General features: G+C 35.7%; 1 protein-coding gene across 2 annotated transcripts in view; it reads left to right on the top strand.

Moving 5' to 3' along the window:
* Positions 1-25067, top strand: part of LOC138693234 (zinc finger protein ZFP2-like) — a 48186-nt gene extending 23119 nt beyond the window's left edge. For both annotated transcript variants that reach the window (XM_069817036.1, XM_069817035.1), the window contains exons 3-6: positions 2778-2915; positions 8192-8329; positions 13890-13972; positions 21391-25067. In XM_069817036.1, the coding sequence (XP_069673137.1) occupies positions 2778-2915; positions 8192-8329; positions 13890-13972; positions 21391-22732 (1701 nt within the window). In that variant the 3' untranslated portion in view covers positions 22733-25067. The remainder of the gene's footprint in view (positions 1-2777; positions 2916-8191; positions 8330-13889; positions 13973-21390) is intronic.
* Positions 25068-25696: the final 629 nt, after the last annotated feature.

The following is a 25696-nucleotide window of genomic DNA, read 5'->3' on the forward strand; positions in this document are numbered from 1 at the left end:
TTATACACATCAAACAAAAGAACATGGCTGAGCACCACATCCAACCGACGATATTTGTATCTCAAGTACAATTGTCTTCCACTCACTTTTTCTAAGTGTTTCCACATTAAGAATAATAATAAGAAGCTTTTAAAATATTAATTAAATGAAAAACCCAAAAGCAGTACTCACAGATAATTACCGTTTTTATATTATAAGTATTATGATCAGAATACTGTTCTTTCGTATTTCTGTTACAAAACTGTGTCAGGTTATGTTAGGTTACTTTAGGCTTTTGGTATGCCTTGCATATAAGAATCTGTGACAGGTTAGGTTAGATTAGTCTGGGCTTTTGTTATGTCTTGTATATACGAATCAGTGACAGGTAAGGTTAGGTTAATTTAGGCTCTTGGAATGCTTGGCAAATACGAATCAGTGTCAGGTCAGGTTAATTTAGGCTTTTCATATGACTTGCATATACGAATCAGGTAGAGGTTAGGTTAGGATTTTGTATTCTTTACGTGCACTCAAAATTGTTTATTAATCTGCCCCCTTTTTGTTGACTGCCTTACTTTGGTAACGCTAATGCAAAGATTTATCAAAAAGTCAGTAGATTATAAACAAAGTCTTCAAAGTACGACTGTCATTATTATGAAGTTAAGTTGGCTTAGAAGGCATCAAGGGCCTATATACTGGTGGTTCACATAAAGATGAATATGACAGCGATTGAATGCAGGATTTTCAAGCAGCGTGCTGGTAATTTTTTGTTTGTGACGTCTGTACTGGTGATTGAGAATCGAGGAAGTATAAACGAAGTTACATTGCGAAAAGTTGCATTTTTAAAATATTTGTTCTTTTTTACATTTTTCCATTCTATATTCTATTAACACAAGTTAAGTGTTGTTCACATTATGGCGCATGGTGTTTTTCATATCCCTTCGTTTCCTTTTCTGACTAGAAACCGCAACATATTCACCTTCGACACACCTCTCGTTGAAAACATAATTTACTACAGAGATCGGTCATCAAAACTCTCACCGAGCGCGCTCATAGAATTTGTGACTGACAACCTACGAGCAGAACTTCAATTCCTACACAAAACCTTCAAAAACAACGGATATGACAACAACATTATAAGGCAATCCACATACAAGAACTCCAGACCGGAAGTACATGAACAAGATCCTGAACTTATGAACATGAAACAGAAGGCCTTTCTCCCATACATAGAAGGAACCACAGACAGAATTGGGGAATTACTGAGGAAATTCAATATCAAGACGGTATACAACGCCCCACACAAGATTTGCCACTCATTAGTCAAAGTCAAAGATAAACTTCCATACCTCCAATCAGACGGAATATACATGATCCCTTGCTCCTGCGGTTCAAAATACATAGGGCACACTGGACGTACAGTGGAAGATAGAAGGAAGGAACACATCCGACTCTGCAAATACGGACCATACGAAAAATCAGCAATGGCCTTACACTCAGCAGATTCAGGGCACGCCATCGAATTCGACAATATCAAGATAATAGATAAAGACGACAACTTATACAGAAGACTGGTTAAAGAAGCCTTCCACATCAAACAACATCAACAAGGACGAGGGGTTACAACTCAGCAACTCATGGGGAAGCCTATTCCAAGATCATACTTAGGAACGAGAAGCCAGGTCTCCACATGTACGTGGCGCCCCCCCCCCTTCATCCGGATATCGGGCACGGTATCAAGGTCACTCTTTCGGACCTTATGAGGGCCAGTATTTAATATGAATACTCCCCTTCATACAGACCTCAACCGGATTGGACCACGTAGGACCAATCGGATGCCAGAAGGAGAACCTACGACCTATCACAGCAAGTACTCCCCCCATCGAGACTACTATATATATAAGTACTGGCAGACTATTTCCTTATCCAACAACTGCTCTGAAGATGGCCACAACACAGCGGTCGAAACGTCAGCCAATAACACCAAGACAACGCGGTAGAAGCCCTGAAGCTTATCCACACATCATAATTTACTACATTTTGCAACAATTGTTCCCCCTCCAAAATATATCTCTGTAAAATCCCCTTCGTTTCTCAACTCCAGCTCCACTAAAACTAGCTTACGAATTCAACGATTTTCAATTCCAAAATCACCAAAAGTACTTGCGCGCTAGTTTTTCTGTGAATTTTTTTTCTGAAGCCATTCACATACCATGCTAAGGAAAGAGGTATGTTCACTTGTCGACCATCGTGGATGTCAGAAAATATGCAAAACTATTTATAATGAAGAAATAAGTAAAAATATATTTATATACTTGGTATATTTATTCGATGGTGGAATGATCTGCATTGTACAATAATGAATTTAATGTAGTCAAGACGTAATACGAACAATTAATAGCACTCACATTAATTTTTAAAAAGTCTATCGCATTTTTTATTTGTTCTTTTCAATTGATAAGCTTTGTATGTGTTTCACAAGTATGCATGGAATGAATTCTGAGTACTGTAATAAAATACCGTACTTAACTGAAGATATTTACATTGTATTCTTTTATTCAGTCGTAATTGCGGTCTTGATGGTATATTGCAAATAATTGCGGATATGCACTTTTTTAAAAAGGGATATCGTGAAATTGTGTGTAATTATTGTTATCATGATAATTGTTTTTACGTCGGCCATGTTGTAAAATCATTGCGACCATGTACCGTCATCGTTTGTTAAACTTTACGAAAATAAAGACTATCATAATGTAAATGAATCCCAAAGTGCCCAATTAAGATGTGTCGTTTTACTGCAGGAACAGAATCTTTTGGATGAGCATATGACTGGCATAAAAGAGGAATATGTTGACCAGAGCCATGATCTCACATCCGAAGTGAAATTTGGGGAAGTTCCAGAGACAATTTCGTTCCCTGTGGTCAAACATGAACCTGAGGTGAGTGGAGCACAAGGAATGCACTGTGTGTTCTTCCAGTATTTATCTTGTATTTTGATTGGCTTATACACAACCTCTGTGGCCTGTGATAGAAACAGAAAAAACTCATCACAATTTGTTATAACTGTTATGTCATGTTGCAGAGAAATCTAATGTTGAAGTATTATCTCACTTTATGTTTTAAATTTGAAAACGAAATTGCTTGTTACACTTACTCTTAATTGTTGCCAAGCTACATATTCCCACTGTTTGTTTGGTAATATGTTGTGCTTAAGGACACGACTTCTTTTTGTTGTCTCTGCTCCTTTGTCTAAAATTCTCAATACTTCTACGGTTTCAAATAAGTAATTTTGTTATATTTGTAGGTCTATGTACAGATATTAGCACCATTACCTTATAAAGAGTTACGGTATCTTTTAACATTTTCATAAATTACACTACCTAATACAGCAACTATAATAGAATGATCAGAATATTTCATAATATGTTCATGTTCCAATTAAATTCTAGATTTTCTATGGAACTCTTCATTAAGATAATAGGCATTGAAATACACAAGAAAATTAGGGTTTACTTGATTATAGGATATTGTTATTGTTTTTATGAGAATTTATGTTGACAAGATTGTAGAATGGAGTGAATTGATATTATGACGTCACTTGATGACGTCACTTTTTGGATGGAAGTGGTTAGGTTGGTAGATTGTTTGGATCTGAGAGGATAAAAAGAAGGTTTGGATGGTGAGCGTTTTATTTGTTTTTTATAAGGATTGGTTTTCGTTTGCTAGGGTAGTAATTATGTATCGAGGATAATGTTTAATTTATTTATTGTAGATATATATATTTTTTATTTCTGTTGGTTTTGTATATATGGGTTTGTGTGTGTGGATCTGTTCGTTGTTTCTTTTTAATGTTTTTATTTGGGGTTCAAAATTGCGCTCTTATCCAAAATACGATATCACCAATAGAAGCAGGGTATCGGGGCTTGCAGCCCCGATGATGATCCAATGTGTAGCACATGATGCAAAAAGCGGGGTATCGGGGCTGCAATGATGATCATTGAGGTGATATTTTAGTGACATGAGATGAATATATGTTTTGAAATTGTTTTGCTGATATTCTATTCTGGATAAGAGGGGGTGCGTTATATTCGAGGATGGGATGTTTGTAATTGATTTGGTGATATCATATTTTGGATAAGAGCAGATGGGTTATATTTCAGAATGGGATGTTGTGATATTGGTTTGCTGATATCCTATTTTGGATAAGAGCGGATGGGCTCTGTTCCAGTATGGGATATCGTGAATTGTTTTGGTGATATCGTATTTTGGATAAGAGTGGATGGGTTATATTCTGTAATGGGATATCGTGAATTGTATTGGTGATATCGTATTTTGGATAACAGCGGATGGGTTATATTTCAGAATGGGATATTGTGATATTGTTTTGCCGATATCCTATTTTGGATAAGAGCAGATGGACTCTGTTCCAGAATGGGATATCGTGAATTGTTTTGGTGATTTCGTATTTTGGATAAGAGCGGTTGGGTTATATTGTAGAATGGGATATCGTCAATTTGTGTTTTAAATTCTTTTAGACAGTTTTATTTATTTATTTATTATTTTGGTTTACGTCGGCCATGTTGTGACGTCACTGCGTTGTGACGTCATTGGCGCCATATTGTGACGTCATAGTTTGTCCAACTTAACGAAAATTAAGCGATATCCTATAGTAAATGAATTGACTGCAGATAACTCGAACTGTGGATATAGATTCCTCTGTGAGAGGGGATTATTGTATATGATAAATTAAAAAGAAAACTTCAATGATGTTCCATTACCGCAAATTGTAATGCTGTTACCGTACATTGTAATTGTGTTAGATAATTAAGAAATGTTCTTAAAAATTTCTTTAAAACAATAAACAACTCTGTCACTGTAAGAATTCAAATTATGAAATTTCTTTTACCCACCTAACATCAGTAATTGTACCTAAATTGGTAATGAAGTATGTTTTAGGTGAAAGGATATATCCATCGAAAATTGTATTGTGTGTCTTACCTTAAGTATAGTGAATAATTATCAGCAAACTGAATCGTTTTCTTTTCGTAGTATTATAGATAAGTACTACATTAATTGCTTGGACTATATTTGTAAGCAAGAACACTGACTTGGTGATATGATGTAATTTGTGATTGAAAACGCAGAATAATTAAAAAAAAAAAATAGGAAACCTAAGTGTTTATATAAAACTACATATATTTAGGTATAGCAATAATATTTTATAACAAAAATGGAAATTCTAATTTTTCATAATATGTTTCCCCACATTCTCGTATAATTTGTGTCGTAATAAACTAATAAGAGAGCATAAATTTCAAAGGAACCATAAATTAATAAAACAACTGATGCCTGATAGAGAAACTTGCATTTATGTAATGTTCAAACAATTTTGAATTTGTTACTTCCCAGTGGTACACAGATATCCAACCTGTAATCAACCTCCTACCGGGTATCCAGTAACATCATGTCTAAGTACAAATGAACTGTATCATGGCTTTGTTCATCATTACCATTGATATGGGAGACCACAGGTGATAATTTCATAAATTTTTACAGATATCATATATACTAGCATTTTCAAAGAATCTCATACAACGAAAGTTATAGATGTAACATCTACAAATCAGACGTGAAGGATATGTGTGAGTTATGTGTTTGTATGTGTTTTGTAAGTGGTGTGTGTTCTATGTTTGTATGTGTGTGGTTTGTATTTGTGTTTGTATCAGAGTCTATATTGTGAGTAGTGTGTGTGTGTGTGTGCGCGCGCTAGTGTGTTCAGCCATCCTGCAGCTGTTAATGTCTGCTTCCCATTAAGTAAACATTGAATTCTTATCACCTGTAATATAAATGCTACAAGTAATAACAAGGTATTGGCTATATGTAAGCAGAGTGCAACCGGTGAAACTTGAAATCATGTTCAGAACTGCAAATGATATAATTACAGTAGAATTCCTTTTAATCGGCATCAATGGGACCAGGAAAGTTCCTGATGTGAGATTTTACCGGATAATTGAATAAGTATTTTAACAAATTATCTGTTCGTATTTTATGATGCCATCTTGTTGAAACTGCAGCCATATGAAGCTTATTTCTCCGTCACTTGATCATAACTAAATAATATAAAACTGTGTGGATTTTCTTTATTAAAACACATCACTTAACACAAAAATACACTAATTTTCAGTTCGAATATTTACTGAACGATCTTTGTTTTCTTTGAAGCCCTTAAGCGAGGTTTCTGTCTCACATGCTAGTGTTGTTGTAGGAAGACACTTACTAATAAATCAGTCTCATCTGCGTTATATATTTGTTCCACACTAACATTACTCTCAGACACAATTTTCTGAAACTGAACCACAGACACTTCGTTGGCACTCCTTTGTTCACTGGACACATCTAATTTTCGGATTCCATGTCTCTCTTTGAACTTGTTAAGCCACCCAACGGAAAATCCACACTCACCTTGCAGTTTCATTTTCTAGTGCAATTTCTTGGCGTTTTCTTGTAGGTAGCATCAGCCCAGAAATGCACATTCCCTCTGATCTTTTAATTGTGAACTATTCGTATAGAACATGATCTAATTCTTTACAGTGGGACTGATGTACAGTTTTCCGATTTTCCACAACTTTCGTAGATTCAATGTTACTTATGAATCGCTGGAGTTAACTGCCTTGTTTCTTTATATTGTATAAAGTTGAACTTCCAACTTTATAGTCGTCCATTAACTTGGATCTACCAACTCCTCTCACCATTTTCTCGAGTAATTCAAGCTCTTGCTTCAGTGTGAAGGTGATCTTCTGCGCTTAACAATAGTAGCCATGATATTATTTACCACATGAATTAAACTTTTATGCGCTGTAGGAACAGAGAATTTCACACTTTCCTATTTAGACTCATCCAACACCTCCTCACAACAGGCGAGTTCAAGTGGTAAATTTAAAGATATCGTCTCTGTGCATTGTTTGCAAGGCCCAAGCAGCAACTTACCAACACTACCCATCTACTCCAGGGACATAACGGGGTTTTCTGTCTTTGTTTTCACGTATGAACAATGTAAAGGGTAAACACACTATGCGGCATGTGCGATCCACGAAAACCACTCAAATCTTTGTCCAACTCTTCCCTTTCACATGATTGATTTTTTTTTTTTTTTTTTTGTCTAGGGAAAAGTGGTGTTATTTTTGTATCGTCAGTCATTTGGTTGCTGGCTACTAGAGATTTTACTGTACTCATTTTATTATGTTTTAGTGGTCTCCAGGAAGTTAATTTATTGCAACTGTGCAACTGTGCTTGAGTACGGCAAAGGTGTAATGCAATTTCCTTTTCTAAAGCTGCAACACTCTCTATAATTGGCCTCTAAAAACCTTTGATCTTTCTTTAGTTGTAATTTCATTCAAGATTCTTGTTTTGTCTGCTCATAGCAGTATGTGTTATATAATATAACACCGATCGAGTGGGTTGCTCCAAGTTGGTGACCGGGGTAAGCAATGGTGGATCTCATGCATTCCTTTCTGCACATGTCGAAAGGACATTGCCAAAGGGTTGTTTTCGAAATGTGTGATGGCTCAATGGTATAATGTTCGAGCACTTGCGAGTATGAAACAAAATGCTGCTAGTGCGTCTACTCAGAATAAGTGAAAGTTGCAAAAGGAGGGTGGGGGGGTGATAGAGTCAGGTATGTAGGAATGTTTGGGAATGTGTCTTTTTGTGAACCAGGTAGTTGAATGGAACAAAAACGGGCAATGGTGGTTTTTCACGGGTTTCCTTCATCCACAAGTAATTTCTAGCCATGCAATACATTCAAGGAAAAAAATGTGTGCTGACAACAGAACAATCCAGAGTCTTATTGTTTTTGTTTTCTTTCTTTTTTTTACCCTTTTCTTTTCTTTTTTTTTTCTTTGGAAAACAACTGAAATTTTGGGTTTAATCGAACACGATCTTGAAATATTCTACAGTATATACACAATAGTATATTATATGCCGAAATATGCAAAAAAATATGTACAATTAGCTTTTCGTTTTATTACAGATGTTCATAACATGTCTAAAAATTGTTTTTGCATGAAAAATTTGCATTCGCATATGAATCCTAGCCCTACTCATCCAAATGTCAAGCCGTTGCATGTGGATATATAGAGAGCAGCTTGTAACGTTAGAAGTCGACTGTTAACACCCTGTAAAAATTGCTCATTTAAGATATCTCTTTGTACTGCAGGAACAGAATTTCTTGGATCAGCATGTGTCTCGTATAAAGGAGGAGTTAGTGAACGAGAGCCCTGATCTTATATCTGAGATAAAATTTGAGGAAGATCTGGTGCCAATTTCGTTCCCTGTAGTGAAACGTGAACTAGAGGTGAGTGGAGCAAAAGGAATGCACTGTGTGTTCTTCTCCCAATGTTTCTTGTATTTATATTGTAACGGACACTACCTCTTTACAACAAGACTATAGTGCCTTTACTCTATGATAGAGACAAATACTTATCGCTATTTATTGTTACAAGTTATGTCATGTTGCAGAGAACTCCAATGTTGAAGTGTTATCTCGTTTTATGTTTTAAACATGAAAACGAAATTATTCGTTATGCTTACTCTTAATGTTTTGCCAAGCTACACATGCCAACAGCACGTTTGAAAAAATGTTGTTCTTAAGGACGCGACTTCTTTTTTGTCTTCTCTGTGTCGTCGTCTAAAATTCTCAATACTTTTTATCGTTTCAAAATAAACGAGTTTGCTTTAGATGTATGTGCAAACATTATCACTTGTCTTCATTTGTTGTTCATTCATTGTTTTCAAGTATTTGCGTGTTTGCAATATATTCTTTGTAGAACATTATGTTACCCATATGGAAATGATATTTTATAAGTTTAAGATAAATATGTAGCTTATTTTCAGTGGATTCCAGAATAGATTTTAAGTTTTGCAAAATGTTTTAATATATATGTGCAGTTTCAGCATCCATGAAACTATTGGTTATTTTATTTACTCTTTTAAATTTATCAAATTCAGGAAATGGTTGAACGAATTTTCCAACCAATTTCTTCTCTACGACAGTGCTTCCCAATTAGGGGTCCATGGTACAAATTTAGAGAGTTCATGGTATTATTTACATCTCATATTTTATAACCCACTCAATTTTACAAAGAATCGCTGCAAAATTTTTTCTCTGGATAACCAATGCACTCCTTTATGCAAAAGTCGGCCTTGGTAGCGTAGTCGGTATAGCGCTGGCCTTCTGTACTCGAGGTTGCGGGTTCAATCCCGGCCCAGGTCGATGGCATTTAAGTGTGCTTAAACGCGACAGGATCGTATGAGTAGATGTACTGGCATGTAAAAAAACTCCTGCGGGATAAAATTCCAGCACACCGGCGATTCTAATATAACCTCGGTAGTTGCGAGCGTCGTTAAATAAACCATAATTTAAAATTTGTATGCAAAAGTGATGACGTACGACTGTTTCTGAGTGATTCTAAATGTCCATGTGATCAGTTGCATAACTTCTCTTGGTTGTCTATGGCAGCCTACTTAGCAGATATTTTTGTGTACTGGAACACACTCTTCTAGGTAGTGGTATGAATATTTTTGACGTTGGAGACAGGATTGAGGCAGAAATTATAAAAATATAGCTGTGGGCAAGCCGAGTTCAAGGTGGTAGTCTCAGCACCTTGAAGTAATTTCTGAAGTCCACTGATGAATGCCACAAGAAGTTCAACATGTCATCATTGAACATCTGAATGATTTAGCAACTATCTCCAGAGATTACTGCCATCCATCAGATTATGAAAACTCATGGGTAAGAAATTCTTTCGAGTATGGTGTGGTACAATTAAAAACTTTGAGGAGAAGCAAGACGAACTGGTTTATTTAACAACGCTCGCAACTGGAGAGGTTATATCAGCGTCGCCGGTGTGCCGGAATTTTGTCCCGCAGAAGTTCTTCTACATGCCAGTAAATCTACTGACATGAGCCTGTCGCATTTAAGCACACTTAAATGCCATCGACCTGGGCCGGGATCGAACCCGCAACCTCGAGCATAGAAGGCCAGCGCTATACCGACTACGCTACTGAGACAGACGAACTTGTTGATGTTACTTGTAACGGATAATTTAAAATATTTTTCAAAGAATGTACACTTGATCAGTTTTGGGTGAAGGTATGTTCTGAGTATAAGAAAATATGTGATAAAGCAATGAAACCCTAGTTCCATTTTGTAGCACATATCTTTATGAACAAACATTTGCAATACTTTGTTTTCTGAAAAACAAACATTGAAATCGCCTCGATGTTGATTCTGATTTAAGGCTAAAAGTAGCAAATATTGAACCAGACGTGGAAAGAATTGTCCGAAACAAAAAAGGTGTGATTTTTCCCATGACATCTACATTCAGGTATATTTTTATTTATTTTATTGGGTTATTTTACGACGCTGTATCAACATCTAGGTTATTTAGCGTCTGAATGAAATGGTGATAATGCCGGTGAAATGAGTCCAGGGTCCATCACCGAAAGTTACCCACCATTTGCTCGTATTGGGTTGAGGGAAAACCCCGGAAAAAACCTCAACCAGGTAACTTGCCCCGACCAGGATTCGAACCGGGCCACCTGGTTTCGCAGCCAGATGCCCTGACCGTTCAGGTATATACTGTATGTTCAATTTAACCGTTGTTAATGTTGCTACCTACCTCTCAACTACTTCTTCTAAAAAGATACCAAAATTTAAAGGTGTAGGGTCCGTAGCTTGCTTTAAAAATAAAAAGGGAGTCTACAACTCTGAACTAACTGGGAACCACTGCTCTACGATGTAATGATCATTATGGTCATAGCAAGGAAATCTTTGTATATTGGAGCTTTAGTATAATTTCATAGTACATGATTTTTCTTGGCAGAAATAATGAGATAAACTGGATTAAATTAGTCAGTATTAACTTTGTTAGTCACATATGCACAGCATTTCATTATCAATACAATATAGGCTGTTTGTTAATTTCTGATATTATGAGCACAGAAGTACTATCAAAAGCAAACTGAATTAGACCATTATATATCTGGTAATGTAAAAATTGGTGGCCATATAATGGCATTGTCAGAAAAAAAGGAGATTGTATCAATTTTGTCCAAAGATGTGGAGTTACACTTAGCATGTCTGACCATGAAACTAGCGAACTGGTGGCCATATATTTGTTGGAACAAGTTACCTGGTTGAAGTTTTTTCTGGGGTTATCGCTCAACCCATTGAGAGCAGATACTGGGAAACTTTCGGCGCTGGTCCTTATATATATATATATATATATATATATATATATATATGGCGTCTGGCCGTGAAACCAGGTGGCCCGGGTTCGAATCCCGGTCGGGGCAAGTTACCTGGTTGAGGTTTTTTCCGGGGTTTTTCCTCAACCCAATACGAGCAAATGCTGGGTAACTTTCGGTGCTGGACCCCGGACTCATTTCACCGACATTATCACCTTCATTTCATTCAGACGCTAAATAACCTAGATGTTGATACAGCGTCGTAAAATAACCCAATAAAATTTATATATATATATATATATATATATAAATATAAATATATATATATGTATATTTACTTATTTAACCTGGTAGAGGTAAGGCCATCAGGCCTTCTCTTCCCCTCTACCAGGGGATTACAACTACAATATTAAGAATACAATTATAATTACAATTAATATTAAATTTACAAATACAATAAAAATCAAAGTACTAAGACATTAACTGATTAATAAATGCTAGACAGTCCTTGTACTCATTTTGCTGGCATTATCACCTTCAGTTCACTCAGAGACTAGATAACCATTGCATTGGCAGTGTCGTAAAATAAACCACTTATAATAATCCCCCAAATTCGTGACTATAAGTTAATTGTTCGTTTATAGGTAATTACTATTATTATACAGTAGTTAAATAGTTATACTATAACAGCAATTTTGCTGCAGCACATTTGAAAGATCCGCTGGTATATGGCAGAATACCGAATTGTAGCTGTGCGAGCAGCAGGGAAGAGAATGACTGATGCACATCTAGGGTAGCCAGCAAATAGGGATTATAAAGAATGGACACTGAGCGAATTTTCCTGTGTTTTGTGTCTCTGTGTACCAGCGGCAAGTTCCACTTTCAAGCGCTAGAGGTAGTGTAATTGAGCATACGCTAAGATAATAATTGAGAATAGAATTAAGGCACAGGATCCAAACATCGCCTACCTTATTGCATAATCCAGTAACGCTTTACTTCAAATAAATTCAAGTTAACAGCTTTTCCTTATTTCTCGGTGACAAACTAGTTGTAATAATAATATTTTATATTTCAGATATCATAAATTATATTATAAAATAATACAATGCATTATAAAATTAAGTATCGAATTCGTTTAATATTTGTATAATAATAATAATAATAATAATAAATAATAATAATAATAATCCGTGGCGCTACAGCCCGTGAAAGGCCTAGACCGACCAGCCGGCTGCTGGCCTCACGCCCACATGCCGAAGCAGAAATGGACGATCATCCAACCAGAATGGAGGTATCGTGTGGTTAGCACGATGATCCCCCCAGCCGTTATAGCTGATATTTGCAACCGGATTTCGCTACCTATCGTAGCTCCCCAAGTGCATCACGATGCTGGGTGGGCACCGGTCCCATACACTGGCCGAAATTTCGTGAGAAAATTTATTTCCTCATGAGGACTCGAACCAGCGCGCATTCCGTAACGCGAGTCCTAGGCGGGATGCCTTAGACCGCGACGCCACGGCGCGGGACGTTTAATATTTGTAATATGTTTAATATTTGTATATAATATAATATAGGTATATGGTTTTACTTCTCGTAAGAGTTTTGTTTTTCCATTTTCAGCGTATCAAATCATTACATATTTTAATTGTTGTAGGGGTCAACGTCTGAACTCTCATTATAAAGGAACTCTAGAGTGTAGACATTACGGTTAATGAAGGATTTATTATTTTATGGATCCAATTTATTTTATTTGAGTACATAATGCACCTAGATGTATTAATTGTATGTATTATATTTCCGCTGTGTCGAATGCTAGCTGGTGTGATGTCAGCGCCAACTCTAGGGAGAAAGCAGAATCTGACGCTCTAACTGGCTTAAAGGTCACTGAAATCGGTCCGGCTACATCAAAGGTACCGACACGAAGTGTCCATTCTTTATAATCCCTATTCGCTGGGGTAGCCAGATCAGTAAAATTAGAATATCGTGCCAACCTTAAAAAATATCTTATTTTATTTGTCTTTATGAAAGAAAATGTTTCCTCCATTTACCTAATAACAATTAAAAAAACACGCATAATTATCACACTAACATAGCATTGAAATAATGTTCTGTCATTAAATTTTGCATTTCTATCATAAACTTTAAATAAAAATACAAAAACCGTGTTAGTTCCATTTGTGACTAATATGTATTTTCTTTCTCTTCTCAACGTTTTTTTTTTTTTTTTGCATCATGTGCCTCTTCACCATTTATTGCCCGGTATGTTGACAAAGGAATAATTCGTATAAAATTGAAAATATTTTATTTAATATATTAATGCATATACATTTATCTGATTTATTTGTATTTTTTAGTACTCATTCTTTCCTAAACCCTCAAAATTTCCCTTCTGCTTGGGAACAACAGCTTTAGATTATATGAGAATGCCGCAGGATTTTATATTATACCTTTATTGTGCCACATGTTGACAAAAGGTTGAAAACGCTGTTCCACATGGAAAAGAATTATCCCATGAAAAATCTACCCCAATAATAATTATCTTCTTTTAGCTAAAATACTACTAGGCCTAATACAATTCAAATGCAGTTCTGTGGCATGTAAAATCGTTGCGCTTTTTTTAATATAAATTGTACTACCTTTCTGTTTTATTTGTTCTATATTTTCAGAAAGAGCAGAGTGACATGGACACATTGAATGAGGAGCCAAAGCTAGAAGTAACGGCAGAAGAGAACGAAGTTTTCACCAAAAGGTGAGTGTAATGTACGAGTCTTTAGGTAGAGAGTTCATTGTGTTTGAAGTTTTCGTTTACTTGACTGTTTCGAAGCATCTTCAGAAGAATTGTCTGTCTGAATCATCCAGCAATCATCAATCATCACAGTCACACTCCACTTCTCTTGGTATCTGTCAGAGATCTGCATCGGACATTTTCGCTCAAGCGCCGAGTAGTTGATAGCATAATCCGATAGGTAGCGCACATGCATGATGGGTAAAATTGTCACGAGCGATAAATCCTCTAGCGGTATAAGCTGAGCATTAGACATTCACTCTTGTTACAGTGATGAACTGTGTAGTAACATCATAGATATTTATCATTTCAAAAGTTTGCAGTGTTTAACTAACCTCTCCATAGTACAACTACGAAACTTGCTTTAAAATGTAATATAAATGTTGTAGGTAAATGTTTTTTTTTTTTTTTTTTTTCACACAGGAGTGATTTTGTTTTTGCCACGTCTGATAGATGTTATTGGATGTAAATGTAATTATTATAAACGGAGAACACAATCACGTTAATGCAAGAACTGTATCAAGTTTTCTAGTAGTAATAATAATAATAATTATAATAATAATAATAATTAGTGAATCAATCTTTGCGTCTGTAACAGTTGTGCAGCATGATTATTCGCTTTATTATATTTTCTGTGACGATATCTCTGTACTAATATTGTTATTAATCTACTGCTATATCAATAATATTTTGTAAAACGTTTCTACGTTGTCGCAGTATATAGGCGGAACACTATGTATGGACCTATCATATTATATATGTGGTAAATCAAATATTGAATAATTATTAATTAACAATATTAACTGTACATCGAAGTTTTTCATACTATTTTATTTATAACTTCATGTTCCTGTTTTGTTACGTTTCATTGACTGTCCATTAAACGTTTGTCATAAACGCAGAAAATAAAGCCTTATTTTTACCGTGTGAGCAAAACATATGTGTATCTTACCTGTCGCCTTCCATACAAGATAAGACATGTCAGTGAGATGACCTTGTACTCTGCTTTTATTTATTACAAATGTATCACGACCGATCGTATCTCACTTGAGGATGCGACACTCGACCGAGTTCAAGCGAGCAATTTAACTCCAATGCAGCACTCTGGTATCTGGTTTCTATAAGTACTGTTCAAACTTTTCTTCATATTCTACACTAAAAGTGTCTAGATTTTCAAGAAAATAATGTAGACGGACATGCAAGCAGTTGGCCTTCATATTACGGCCCAGGTTCTTGAAACTCTTCACCTTAATTCATAGTTTCTTTATGATTGGAATCTTTGTAATTCCGTAGCAAATAACGAGCTACCATTTTGAATCCAGTCCAAGTGTTTTTCTGTGAACCGCTCATCACCTTTACAGAGTCACTGTGTAACATTAATTTGACTATTTTATTTATTTATTCTTCCATTTCTCCCTATCACATATTAAGCCAGGTGCCCTGTTATGGTCTCACTCCATCGTTTCAACAGAAGGCCAAGAGATCTGCGTAAACCTAACTCTACTGTCCCACTAACACAGGAAACATGTTGTTATTAACTAATGCAGAGTTTTAGCCATAAAGCCATTACCTGTCTCGCTCTCCAATATTTCTCACGCTTAGTGAGTTTAGAGCAGTGGTGTCACGAAATCAGCATAGCAACTTATGATTTTGAAGTTAAGGGATAGCAGCGTGCTTCTCTGTAAAAGATATGCATATAACTGTACGACCACTCAGCATTCAGACACGGATTAGAAAGTGTTACACTAAGTAAGGAATTGTACTTATAGTGGAAATCACAATCGTATAAATGAGACGATTTATGTTATTAGTGCCTGAGATGCGTCATCCACAATAATAATTAGCAGTAAAGAAAGTTTAATGAATCTAGAAAAATTTTACAAAAGACAAACAAATAAGACATAATAGTAATATGCGTTACAAGAGCGGTATGTTGAAGTTTTCATGTTCGAGGAAAAGTTTGAAAAAGCGAAACGTAGTTGACCTTTTTTAATTTCCGAGAATTGAAAGAAAACATACCACTCGTGTATCGTACATTATTTTGTGCGAAGATCGTTTATTACATACCTGAAAGAGGAATTTCTAATTAGTTGCAATGAAATCTCCATCTTGGTTTCTGTTCAATGACGGCAAATTTGCAAAACAAAAATATCTATCTTCAACATTGTTGCTTTAAAATGTGTTCTGTGTTTACTATACTCCAGCAGGCCTGACATACGTCTGTCTTTTTTTTCACCCCCAGTCTAAAAATGCGAACTTAAAACAAACGGTAAGGTTATGTAATGATTTATTTTTCATTTTAATATTTTAACAATATTATTTATATAACATATTGCAGTAATAACATCGGCAAGTTTGTTGATTTTTTTCACGGCTTCCTTAATGTTACTAGCATCACGAATGCAGTAACTGTAGTGCAGTTGTAGAGTTTACGTAATTTTCGAAAATATTTAAAAACAATAATTAACAGTGCAATTTAGGTGAAATTCCAGTGGTAAGTTTCCAATTTATGATTATTACTATATTGAACGTCTCTAAAAATAATATGCTAAAAGCCTAAAGCAGTAAAATCAATATGTCACTTAAGCCGTAAGAAGAGGGAAATTGTTATGTGTGTTAGGTTGGGAATACTGAATGTGGAATTTTAGACTTTCCGCAGACTTGTGCGGAAACCAAGCAAATACGCACGATCCCGCACAAAAATTATTTAAACATTGAAATATTTGTGATATCTAATTATTATTTTAAGCCTGTTTCTTTATAAATTAACAGTACTTCTCGTAAAAATATATAGCATATTATTCTAAGCGAAAATAGTATTGTATGTATTGTACTTGAATTACATTGGGTCACGAAACATCGGAAGAAAGAACCATACACTGGTACATAAATATATGCACAAACTGAACAATAAAGAAAGATAGTCATTTCCTAAGCTTTTATTTCATTACCTATTTATTGCAATTGCAATGTGTACTTACATTGTCGAAAAACATTTTCTTATATTACAAGAGTTCATTTTTTTCACTTGAAGAACATGCTGCAAGCGCTTCATGTTTAATGCTTATTTTTAGATATAACATTATCTATATCAGGTAATATTACGTTAGCAGCTGCAGTCCTTAAAACTGAACATAAATTATTGTCTGTCAGTCGAGTCTTTAGATTAGATTTGTTAACTTCGATGGAAGAGAAGAACTGGTTACACCTATACATAGTGCCGATCATTGATATTATTACTGAAACAAATTTTTATTTCATTATTTAAAATAAATAGTGAAAATTGTGGATATTGCGATAATGACTTCAATACTCTTTAACATGAGGTCGAGTGACATACTGTATTAAATTTGTACGCGTGTATGACGTCTAGCATAAGACTGCAAGGTAGGAGAGTGATATCAGGGGAGGTAAGATTTGAACACATGCTGTCCTGGAACGAAATTGAAGAACTGCACGTAAGAGAATGGGATGACGTCGCTGGTTTAGAGGAACGGGGTGAACATCACTGTAAATGATTCTGATGTACTTCATCCTAAACATTGCACACTGGATAAAACGGTGAAGAAATGACTCAAATTTTGTTCAAATGTTTGTAGGCAGCACTCTTGATAGTAGTTCTGTATTACATATAAAAATGAATGTGATTATTATTAAATATATTGACTTTTATTGTTTATATATTTGTTTTTGTTTATTTATATCTGATGTTTTATATATTTGTTTTTGTTTATTTATATCTGATGTGTTTCTCGTTTCTTTAGGAAGTGAACCAAATACTAATTTTGTTTATAAAGGCCAGGTCTCACCTATTAATTGCCTACAAGTGTCAGCAGTAATATTTTTGCAAGACAGGAGTAACAAAGTTTATTAACAAACGCTATTTAGCATTTAAAATCAGTGACTTAGAAATGAAATAAAGAATGATTTTACGCTACTAGGAGATGAGTTCACAACCCATAGTACGAAAAGCAGACATTTAACCTTACGTCACACACACCTCGGTTAACTGTAAGGTTAACTACATTGTAGACGGTCGACTTTCAATGAACAAACAGAAGAGCATTTCTTTCAAGTACAGTTTGTTTACATGAGTGAACTGCGCAGTAGAAATTAGAATTTCTAATGCTCAAGATTCGAAACATTCTTTTTGCCGCAAAGCATACATGTACATTCTATAATGTGAACTCATTAGTGAACTGTGGTACGATTCTTTATTGTGCTATGCTGTAGTTATTGTTATTGTGAATGGTTTCATTAATTTGTCCAGTCTGTTTATTCTCCATTATCAAAAATGAGGCTCACCAATATCTGCATATACTTCAGACTCGAAATTCTATAACATTTGGAATGCCACTTTCCTATCGCAAATAGTGTAAGTAACAGATCAGTCCTAATCAACTGCTTGAGTCCAGTAATATTGGGAACCAAACATACACTGTATTCATCAAACCGACACTCAAAATCATTCATTCATACACAGTATTCTGCCTAAGGGCAGATCTCTCTTTGCAAACCCAGTATTCTGCAATCTTTCCAATTTTTTGCCTTTCTCTTAGTCTCCGCATACAAGCCATATATCTTAATGTCGTCTATCATCGGAAGCTTCAGGTCAGTTTCCTGTCAGGTAAACTTGGGCGCATGTGGCAATGTCCACTTTTCCTTCCATTTCTAGCTGATGCAGTGGCTAATGCAGGGTTCATTTTATGTAGTGTGTGTGCCAAGTACTTCCATTCAAACACGCTCTGGCTTTCTCAGTGCTACAATGGTAGATCTCTGTGTGATGCAGGGCCGAACTAGCTGGTCACCTAGTTAAACTAGGAATAGGCGTCTCTGATGTGTTGTTTCATTTTCCATTCAGGAGTACAGTAGAACCTCTATTATCCGTGGTAATGAAAGGGGTCAACTGAACGGTTAATCGAAAAAATCGGATATATTTTATTTTCATAAATTAAGTGCATAACACATAGGCCTAATTTTCTCCATGGTCTTGTGTTTAACATACTAGTTACAGGATCAGAAGTTAAACTAGTTAACTCCGGTTTTAAGGGCTAAGGGAACTCCTTGTGATGGTTAAAATGTTACGTTTTATTTAACGACGCTCACAACTGCAGAGGTTATATCAGCGTCGCCGGATGTGCCATTATTTTGTCCCGCAGGAGTTCTTTTACATGCGAGTAAATCTACTGACATATGAGCCTGTCACATTTAAACACACTTAAATGCCATCGACCTGGCCCGGGATCGAACCCGCAACCTTGGGCATAGAAGGCCAGCACTATACCAACTCGCCAACCAGGTCGACTGTATAAATATATAGGGATAGAGATCTCGTGTTGTAGATTTCCATAGTTACTCGTACTTTACACACTTTATTCTCTTTTTTTAATGTTAAATCGTGCACAGCTGTAACGCCAATTTATGTTCTGATGCGACATGATATAAAGTTTTTGCTTTCCAAACCTCTAAATTATTTGCGCTTTTTTCGTTTCCTTCGACACCCATAGAAGACGTTTTACATATTATAAGTTATACAGTACGACCACTTCAACATTAGGAAAAGGACTGAATTTTACAATTGTGTGGAAGTTTTTGGGCTCATTACATTGAAAGCAGGTAATGATTAATTTACAAGTTGGGAAAAACACTTCCTCCAACAAGTAACTGTGTAGGACTTCATATTTTGTTCTGCAGCAAAACAAGACAGAGGGAGAGAGAGAGTCGGATAATCCGCTGATCGGTTAATAGGACGTCGGAAAATCGGGGTTCTACTGTATTCACAAAACTGACGTCATTCATGTTGCAGAATGGTCATACAGACCACCTCACAACTTATGTACTCTCTAGCCATCTTGCCCACAATATCCACCCCTGCTTTGGTTTTGTTATAGTCTAGTATTATTTGTGACTTGAAATTGTTGTCTCCCTTTGAATAAGATTGTCATGATGCTGTGATGACAGCAGGAAAACACAGTCTTTTTTTTTCTCGGATTATAGACTGTCAGTCATATCACCATGACCCCAAAAAGAGTCGAGAAAAACTTTTCTTTTTGCTTTTGTGAACTGTTGGGAATGTATATTTTTTCATTTCCTGCCAATTTTCAGCTAAAGGGTTCTCTGTCAAATTACAGCGTGTGAAGAAGTTATGTTGTTGCCTTTTGTCCTGTACTGTAGAGAGCTAATGTAACAATTTGGACAGTTCTCATTCCTTGTCTGATCTCTGGAGACTCATCCAGTTTCCCTCCTGTGTATACTTCCATGTAATGAGTACGATAGGTATTTGAATGAGCATACATTCACACTGTTTACCAAATTTCCTGTGTTTGGTTCTGATAAATAACTTGAAATAACATTCATGTAGAGGTAAAAGCTGCTCGTCAACCATAATGCATTCAATAGGAGAGTATCGAGTCCTAAATTTGCTACAGACATCTCAAATACTTCTCTCAAATGAGTCAATTAATGCTTTTATTTTTGTTTAATTTTTTTACTTGGTTATTTAACGACGCTGTATCAACTACGAGGTTATTTAGTGTCGATGAAATTGGTGATAGCGAGATGATATTTGGCGAGATGAGGCCGAGTATTCGCCATAGATTACCTGACATTTGCCTTACAGGTGGGGAAAACCTTGGAAAAAACCCAACCAGGTAATCAGCCCAAGCGGGAATCGAACCCGCTTCCGAATGCAACTCCAGATCAGGAGGCAAGAGCCTTATCTGACCGACCTACACCGGTGACTTTAATGCTTTTATGTCGTTGAGTGGGAGTATACTTCTCATTAAAGCGGACAAAAATTATTTAGTAGGCCTATATTCTTTTACAATTGTAAATTACATTGTTGCAGAGCTTTGAAAGCATTGTTATAAGTTTAACGTTCGAAAAACAACACAAATACCAAATTAGAGATGATACCAATACAATTTTTCTCATGGTAATGCTTACTACGAAATGAAATCAGTAATGTTCTGCTGCAAATTTTCCTAATTTTAAAGTGACGAAATTAACAAACTATAAAGATTTTATATAGCACAAAAATAAGAGAATTTCGAAACAAACGCATAAAATAGCACGCTCGTGTCGAAAAAGAGTATAGTAAAGTCAGGTGACTTTGGACAGAGAGGTTTATTAAAGATAAAAGCTAACTAATAGTTTACTAACGTTGCGTAATCCTTACACAAGTTATTGTACAGGTGAAATCCAAATTGTTGAGACAGTTTTCATACTTCCAACATTACTCATAAATTAATTACAAGGATGCATCTCTATATATCTAATGGTACTGTTCCTTCTGGTGAAATAAGTGTTTTGATTTGAATATTCAATAAATGAATATGTATTTGTTGCGACTATTTGAAAGACTAATATGTTATTTTCTTCAGGATTGCAGCTACCAATGAGAGGACTGTTTCATCAGAATTGGACAGTTTCGCACTTGAAGAGAACGAGACTATGTGTGAGATTCCCAAGAAAACATGTTTCTCGGGAAAATCTGTGCGGACTCGTAAAAATGAGAAGCGTTTGGAATTAGAATTATCTGAAGTATGTTTCTCGACTGTGGAAAAACTGAACGGTCATTTACCGAAGGACGTAGGCGAAAAGACTTTCAAATGCGATGTTTGTGCTAAGTGTTTTTCAAAATCGAGTAGCCTAAAAAACCATAAACGTCTGCACTGGGACGAGAGACCTTTCAAATGTGAAGTTTGTGGTAAGGGTTTCTCGACGTCGACAACCCTAAAAGCCCATGTACGTCTGCACACAGCCGAGAAACCATTCAAATGTGATGTTTGTGGTGTGTGTTTCTCGCAGTTGGGTAACCTAAAATCCCATAGCCGCATGCACACTGGCGAGAAACCTTTCAAATGTGATGTTTGTGGTAAGTGTTTCTCGCACTCGGGTAACTTAAAAGTCCATGCACGCGTGCACACAGGCGAGAAGCCTTTCAAATGTGATATTTGTGGTAAGGGTTTCTCAATGCTGAGTAGCATAAAAAAACATGAAGTTCTGCACACGGGCGAGAAGCCTTTCAAATGTGATGTTTGTGGTAAGTGTTACTCGCAATCAGCTTACTTAAAGGCCCATGAACGTCTGCATTGTGGTGAGGAACCTTTTAAGTGTAATGTTTGCGGTAAGTGTTTCTCGCAGTCGAGTAACCTAAAACTCCATGAACGTCTACACACAGCCGATAATCCTTTCAAATGTGATGTTTGTGGTAAGTGTTACTCGCAATCTGGTTACTTAAAAATCCATGAACGCCTGCATACTGGCGACAAACTTTTCAAATGTGATGTTTGTGGTAAGAGTTTCTCGATGTCGAGTGTCCTAAAACAACATCTCCGCCGACACACAGGCGAGAAACCTTTCAAATGTCATGTCTGTGGTAAGAGTTTCTCGGATTCGAGTATCCTAAGAAACCACAAACGGCGGCACACAGGCGAGAAACCTTTCAAATGTGACGTTTGTGGTATGGATTTCACAATGTCTAGTAGCCTAAAAAGACACTTGCGTCGACACACAGGCGAGAAACCTTTCAAATGTCATGTTTGTGGTAAATGTTTCTCGGATTCGAGTAACCTAAGAATCCATGAACGGCGACATACAGGCCAGAAACCATTCAAATGCGACGTTTGTGGTATATGTTTCACTCAGACGAGTAACCTGAGAGTCCATGAACGCCAGCACAGAGGCGAGAAACTTTCCAAGAGCGATGTTCACTTTGAGTGATTCTCTCAATCTAGTAGTCATAGAAGCGATGAACTCTTGCACACAGACTACAAACTATATAAATGTGAATGACGGCAAATGTGTTTCGCTAGTATGTATAGCTTAAGTATTAGTGTACTCAAGCCTATTGGTAACAAATCTTTCTAATGCGATTTTTCTGGTAAATGTTTTTCACGGTCGGGAACCCTAAAAACCGACTAAAGGCTGGTTCACAATAAACCGCTAATGGAAACGAGAACGAAAATAATGTTGAAATAAATGTATTTCATTCTCGTTTTCGTTGTCGTTCCTGTTGCCGGTTTATTGTGGACTAGTCTTAACACCTATAGGCGAGAACCCTTTCAAGTCTGATATCTCTGAAAAGTGTTTCTTTTGCAAGACTATTTTAAATATATTCTCAAACATACTGACGGAAAGATTTGGTAATGCGATGTCTGTGGAATGTTTTTTTTCCTTAACCCTGTAAGCTAAAAGAAAGATAAATGTACTATTGCTAATTATAAACCCATATCATTATTAACAACATTCTCAAAAGTGTTTGAGAAAGTTATGTATAATAGATTATACCTTTATCTGAAATCCAATGATATATTAGTTTTGGAACAGTTTGGATTTAGAAAACGAAAATCGACAGAGAATTCTGCTTTTAGATTGGTAGATGATGTACTAAATTTTTTAAATTCGAAATTACATTCCAGTGGGATTTTCTGTGAGTTGGCTAAAGCATTTTTGATTTTGTAGACAATATATTAGTAAAAGTCCACACCTGTGGAGTAACGGATAGCGCGTCTGGCCGCGAAACCAGGTGGTCCGGGTTCGAATCCCGGTTGGGACATGTTACCTGGCTGAGGTTTTTTCCGTTGTTTCCCTCATCCCAATATGAGCAAATGCTGCGTAACCTTCGGAGCTGGACCCCGGACTCATTTCACTGGCATAATCACCTTCATCCCATTCAGACCCTAAATAACCTATGTTGTTGATAAAGCGTCGTAAAATAACCTACTAAAATAAAAAAAAATAGTAAAAAATTAATGGTTTATGGTATTAAAGATGAGATGTTAGGTTGATTTACATCTTACTTATCAAATAGAAAGCAAAAAATAGAAATAGATATGTCACAAAATTACTTATTCAGTATTTAGAAATATTAAACATGGAGTTCCCCAGGGGTAAATTTTAGGTCCAATGTTGTTTCCAGTTTATAATAATGATTTTGCCTTGACCATAAAATATTTATTCCATGTAATTTTATTTGCAGATGATACAAGTGTGATTATTTCAAGCAAACAATACGATAAGTTTATAAACACTCCTATTACAGTGCTGAAACTAATGAATGAATGGTTCCATGCAAGTAAACAAGCACTTAATATTGATAAAACCAGTGTAGTAAAATTTAATACACACAATTGTGCTCAGGTTTGCTACAGTATTCGATTAAATGAATCTCATCTCATAGAATCTATAAGCACAAAGTTTCTTGGTTTAGATTTGTATAATCACTTGAACTGGAAAACACACATACAATGTATTACTCCTAAATTGAGCTCTGCCTGTTATGCATTAAGATCCTTATCTGCTATTGGTGATATAAACATACTTAAAATGTCATACTTTGCATATTTTCAATCTGTAAGGAAATATGGATTAATATTCTGGGGTAATTCATCTGAAGCGAAACACATTTTTGTTTTACAAAAGAAAACTATAAGAATAATGACTTGTGCGCATAAAAGGACATCATATAAAAATATTTTCCAAAATTTAGAAATCTTGACCTTACCTTGTGAATACATTCTTTTCCTAATGATTTTTTTTATATTAAAACCAAGATACATTTAGCACTAATCAAGACATTCATAATTTTAATACAAGACATAAATCAGATCTAGTGTAAGCTGTTATGAAAAAGGAGTTCGCTATTCATGTATTACAATCTTCGATGCACTGCCTAATTATCTTAGAGCTTTGAAGGACAATGAGTAAAGGTTTAGAAAAGAATTAACCAAATGTCTACATACTCATACCTTCTACACAACTGATGAATTGTTTATGCTTGTAAATTTGTATTATTCTACTTGATATTAAATGTACAATTTTGTATAGCTCATCTAAAATATCTTTGTATATTGACTTAATGTTTACTTTGACAGTGTATTGGATATTTTTATTTAGCTTAACTGATGAATTGTATAAGCTGGAAATTGAATAGTGGTCTGTATAGCTCTATTGATGAATTGCATATGCTGTAAATTGAATAGTAGTCTGTATAGCTCAACTGATAAATTGTTTATTATTATAAATTGAATTAATCTGTTTACTGTTTATTGTATAATAGTTTGGCTGATGAATTGTATATGCTCTAAATTGAATACTAATATGTGTAACTCAACTGATGAATTGTTTAGGCTTGTAATTTGAAGTAATTTTCATGATATGCATTATCAATTTTTGTATATCTCAACTGACTGTATTGTTTATGCTTTTAAATTGCATTAACTTACCTGCTATGTATTATATTTTATAGCTCAACTGATGTATAATCGTTTGGGTTTGTAAATTTAATAATCTGATTGGCTATGTACTATATATTTTTAGTAGAGCCACCAATGTAGTTTCAGTCGGCGGACTCACTGGTCTGCTGATCCGGAGCTGTGCTCGGGTTTGGGTTGTATTACACATTTGGTCTGATTTGTTGGTTTCTTCCGAGGTTTTTCCCAGCCGTGGGACTGATCCCGGGCTGTCTATGGCGAGTCCTCTGCCTCAATTCACTTCATCCCCATTTGGGCTGACTACCTGATTGGGCTGGTCGAGGTGGGTTTCTCCAAGTTGGGGCCCGGGCGAAGCAATGGTAGCTCTCGTGTTTTTCTTTTCGAACATTAATCGACTTATCACCATACATTCCTTTTCGTTCTCTCTTCTTTGTCATCTCTGTATTTCTCTTCAACACTCACCATTGCATGT

This window comes from Periplaneta americana, chromosome 17 (assembly GCF_040183065.1).
Source record: "Periplaneta americana isolate PAMFEO1 chromosome 17, P.americana_PAMFEO1_priV1, whole genome shotgun sequence".
NCBI lineage: Eukaryota > Metazoa > Arthropoda > Insecta > Blattodea > Blattidae > Periplaneta > Periplaneta americana.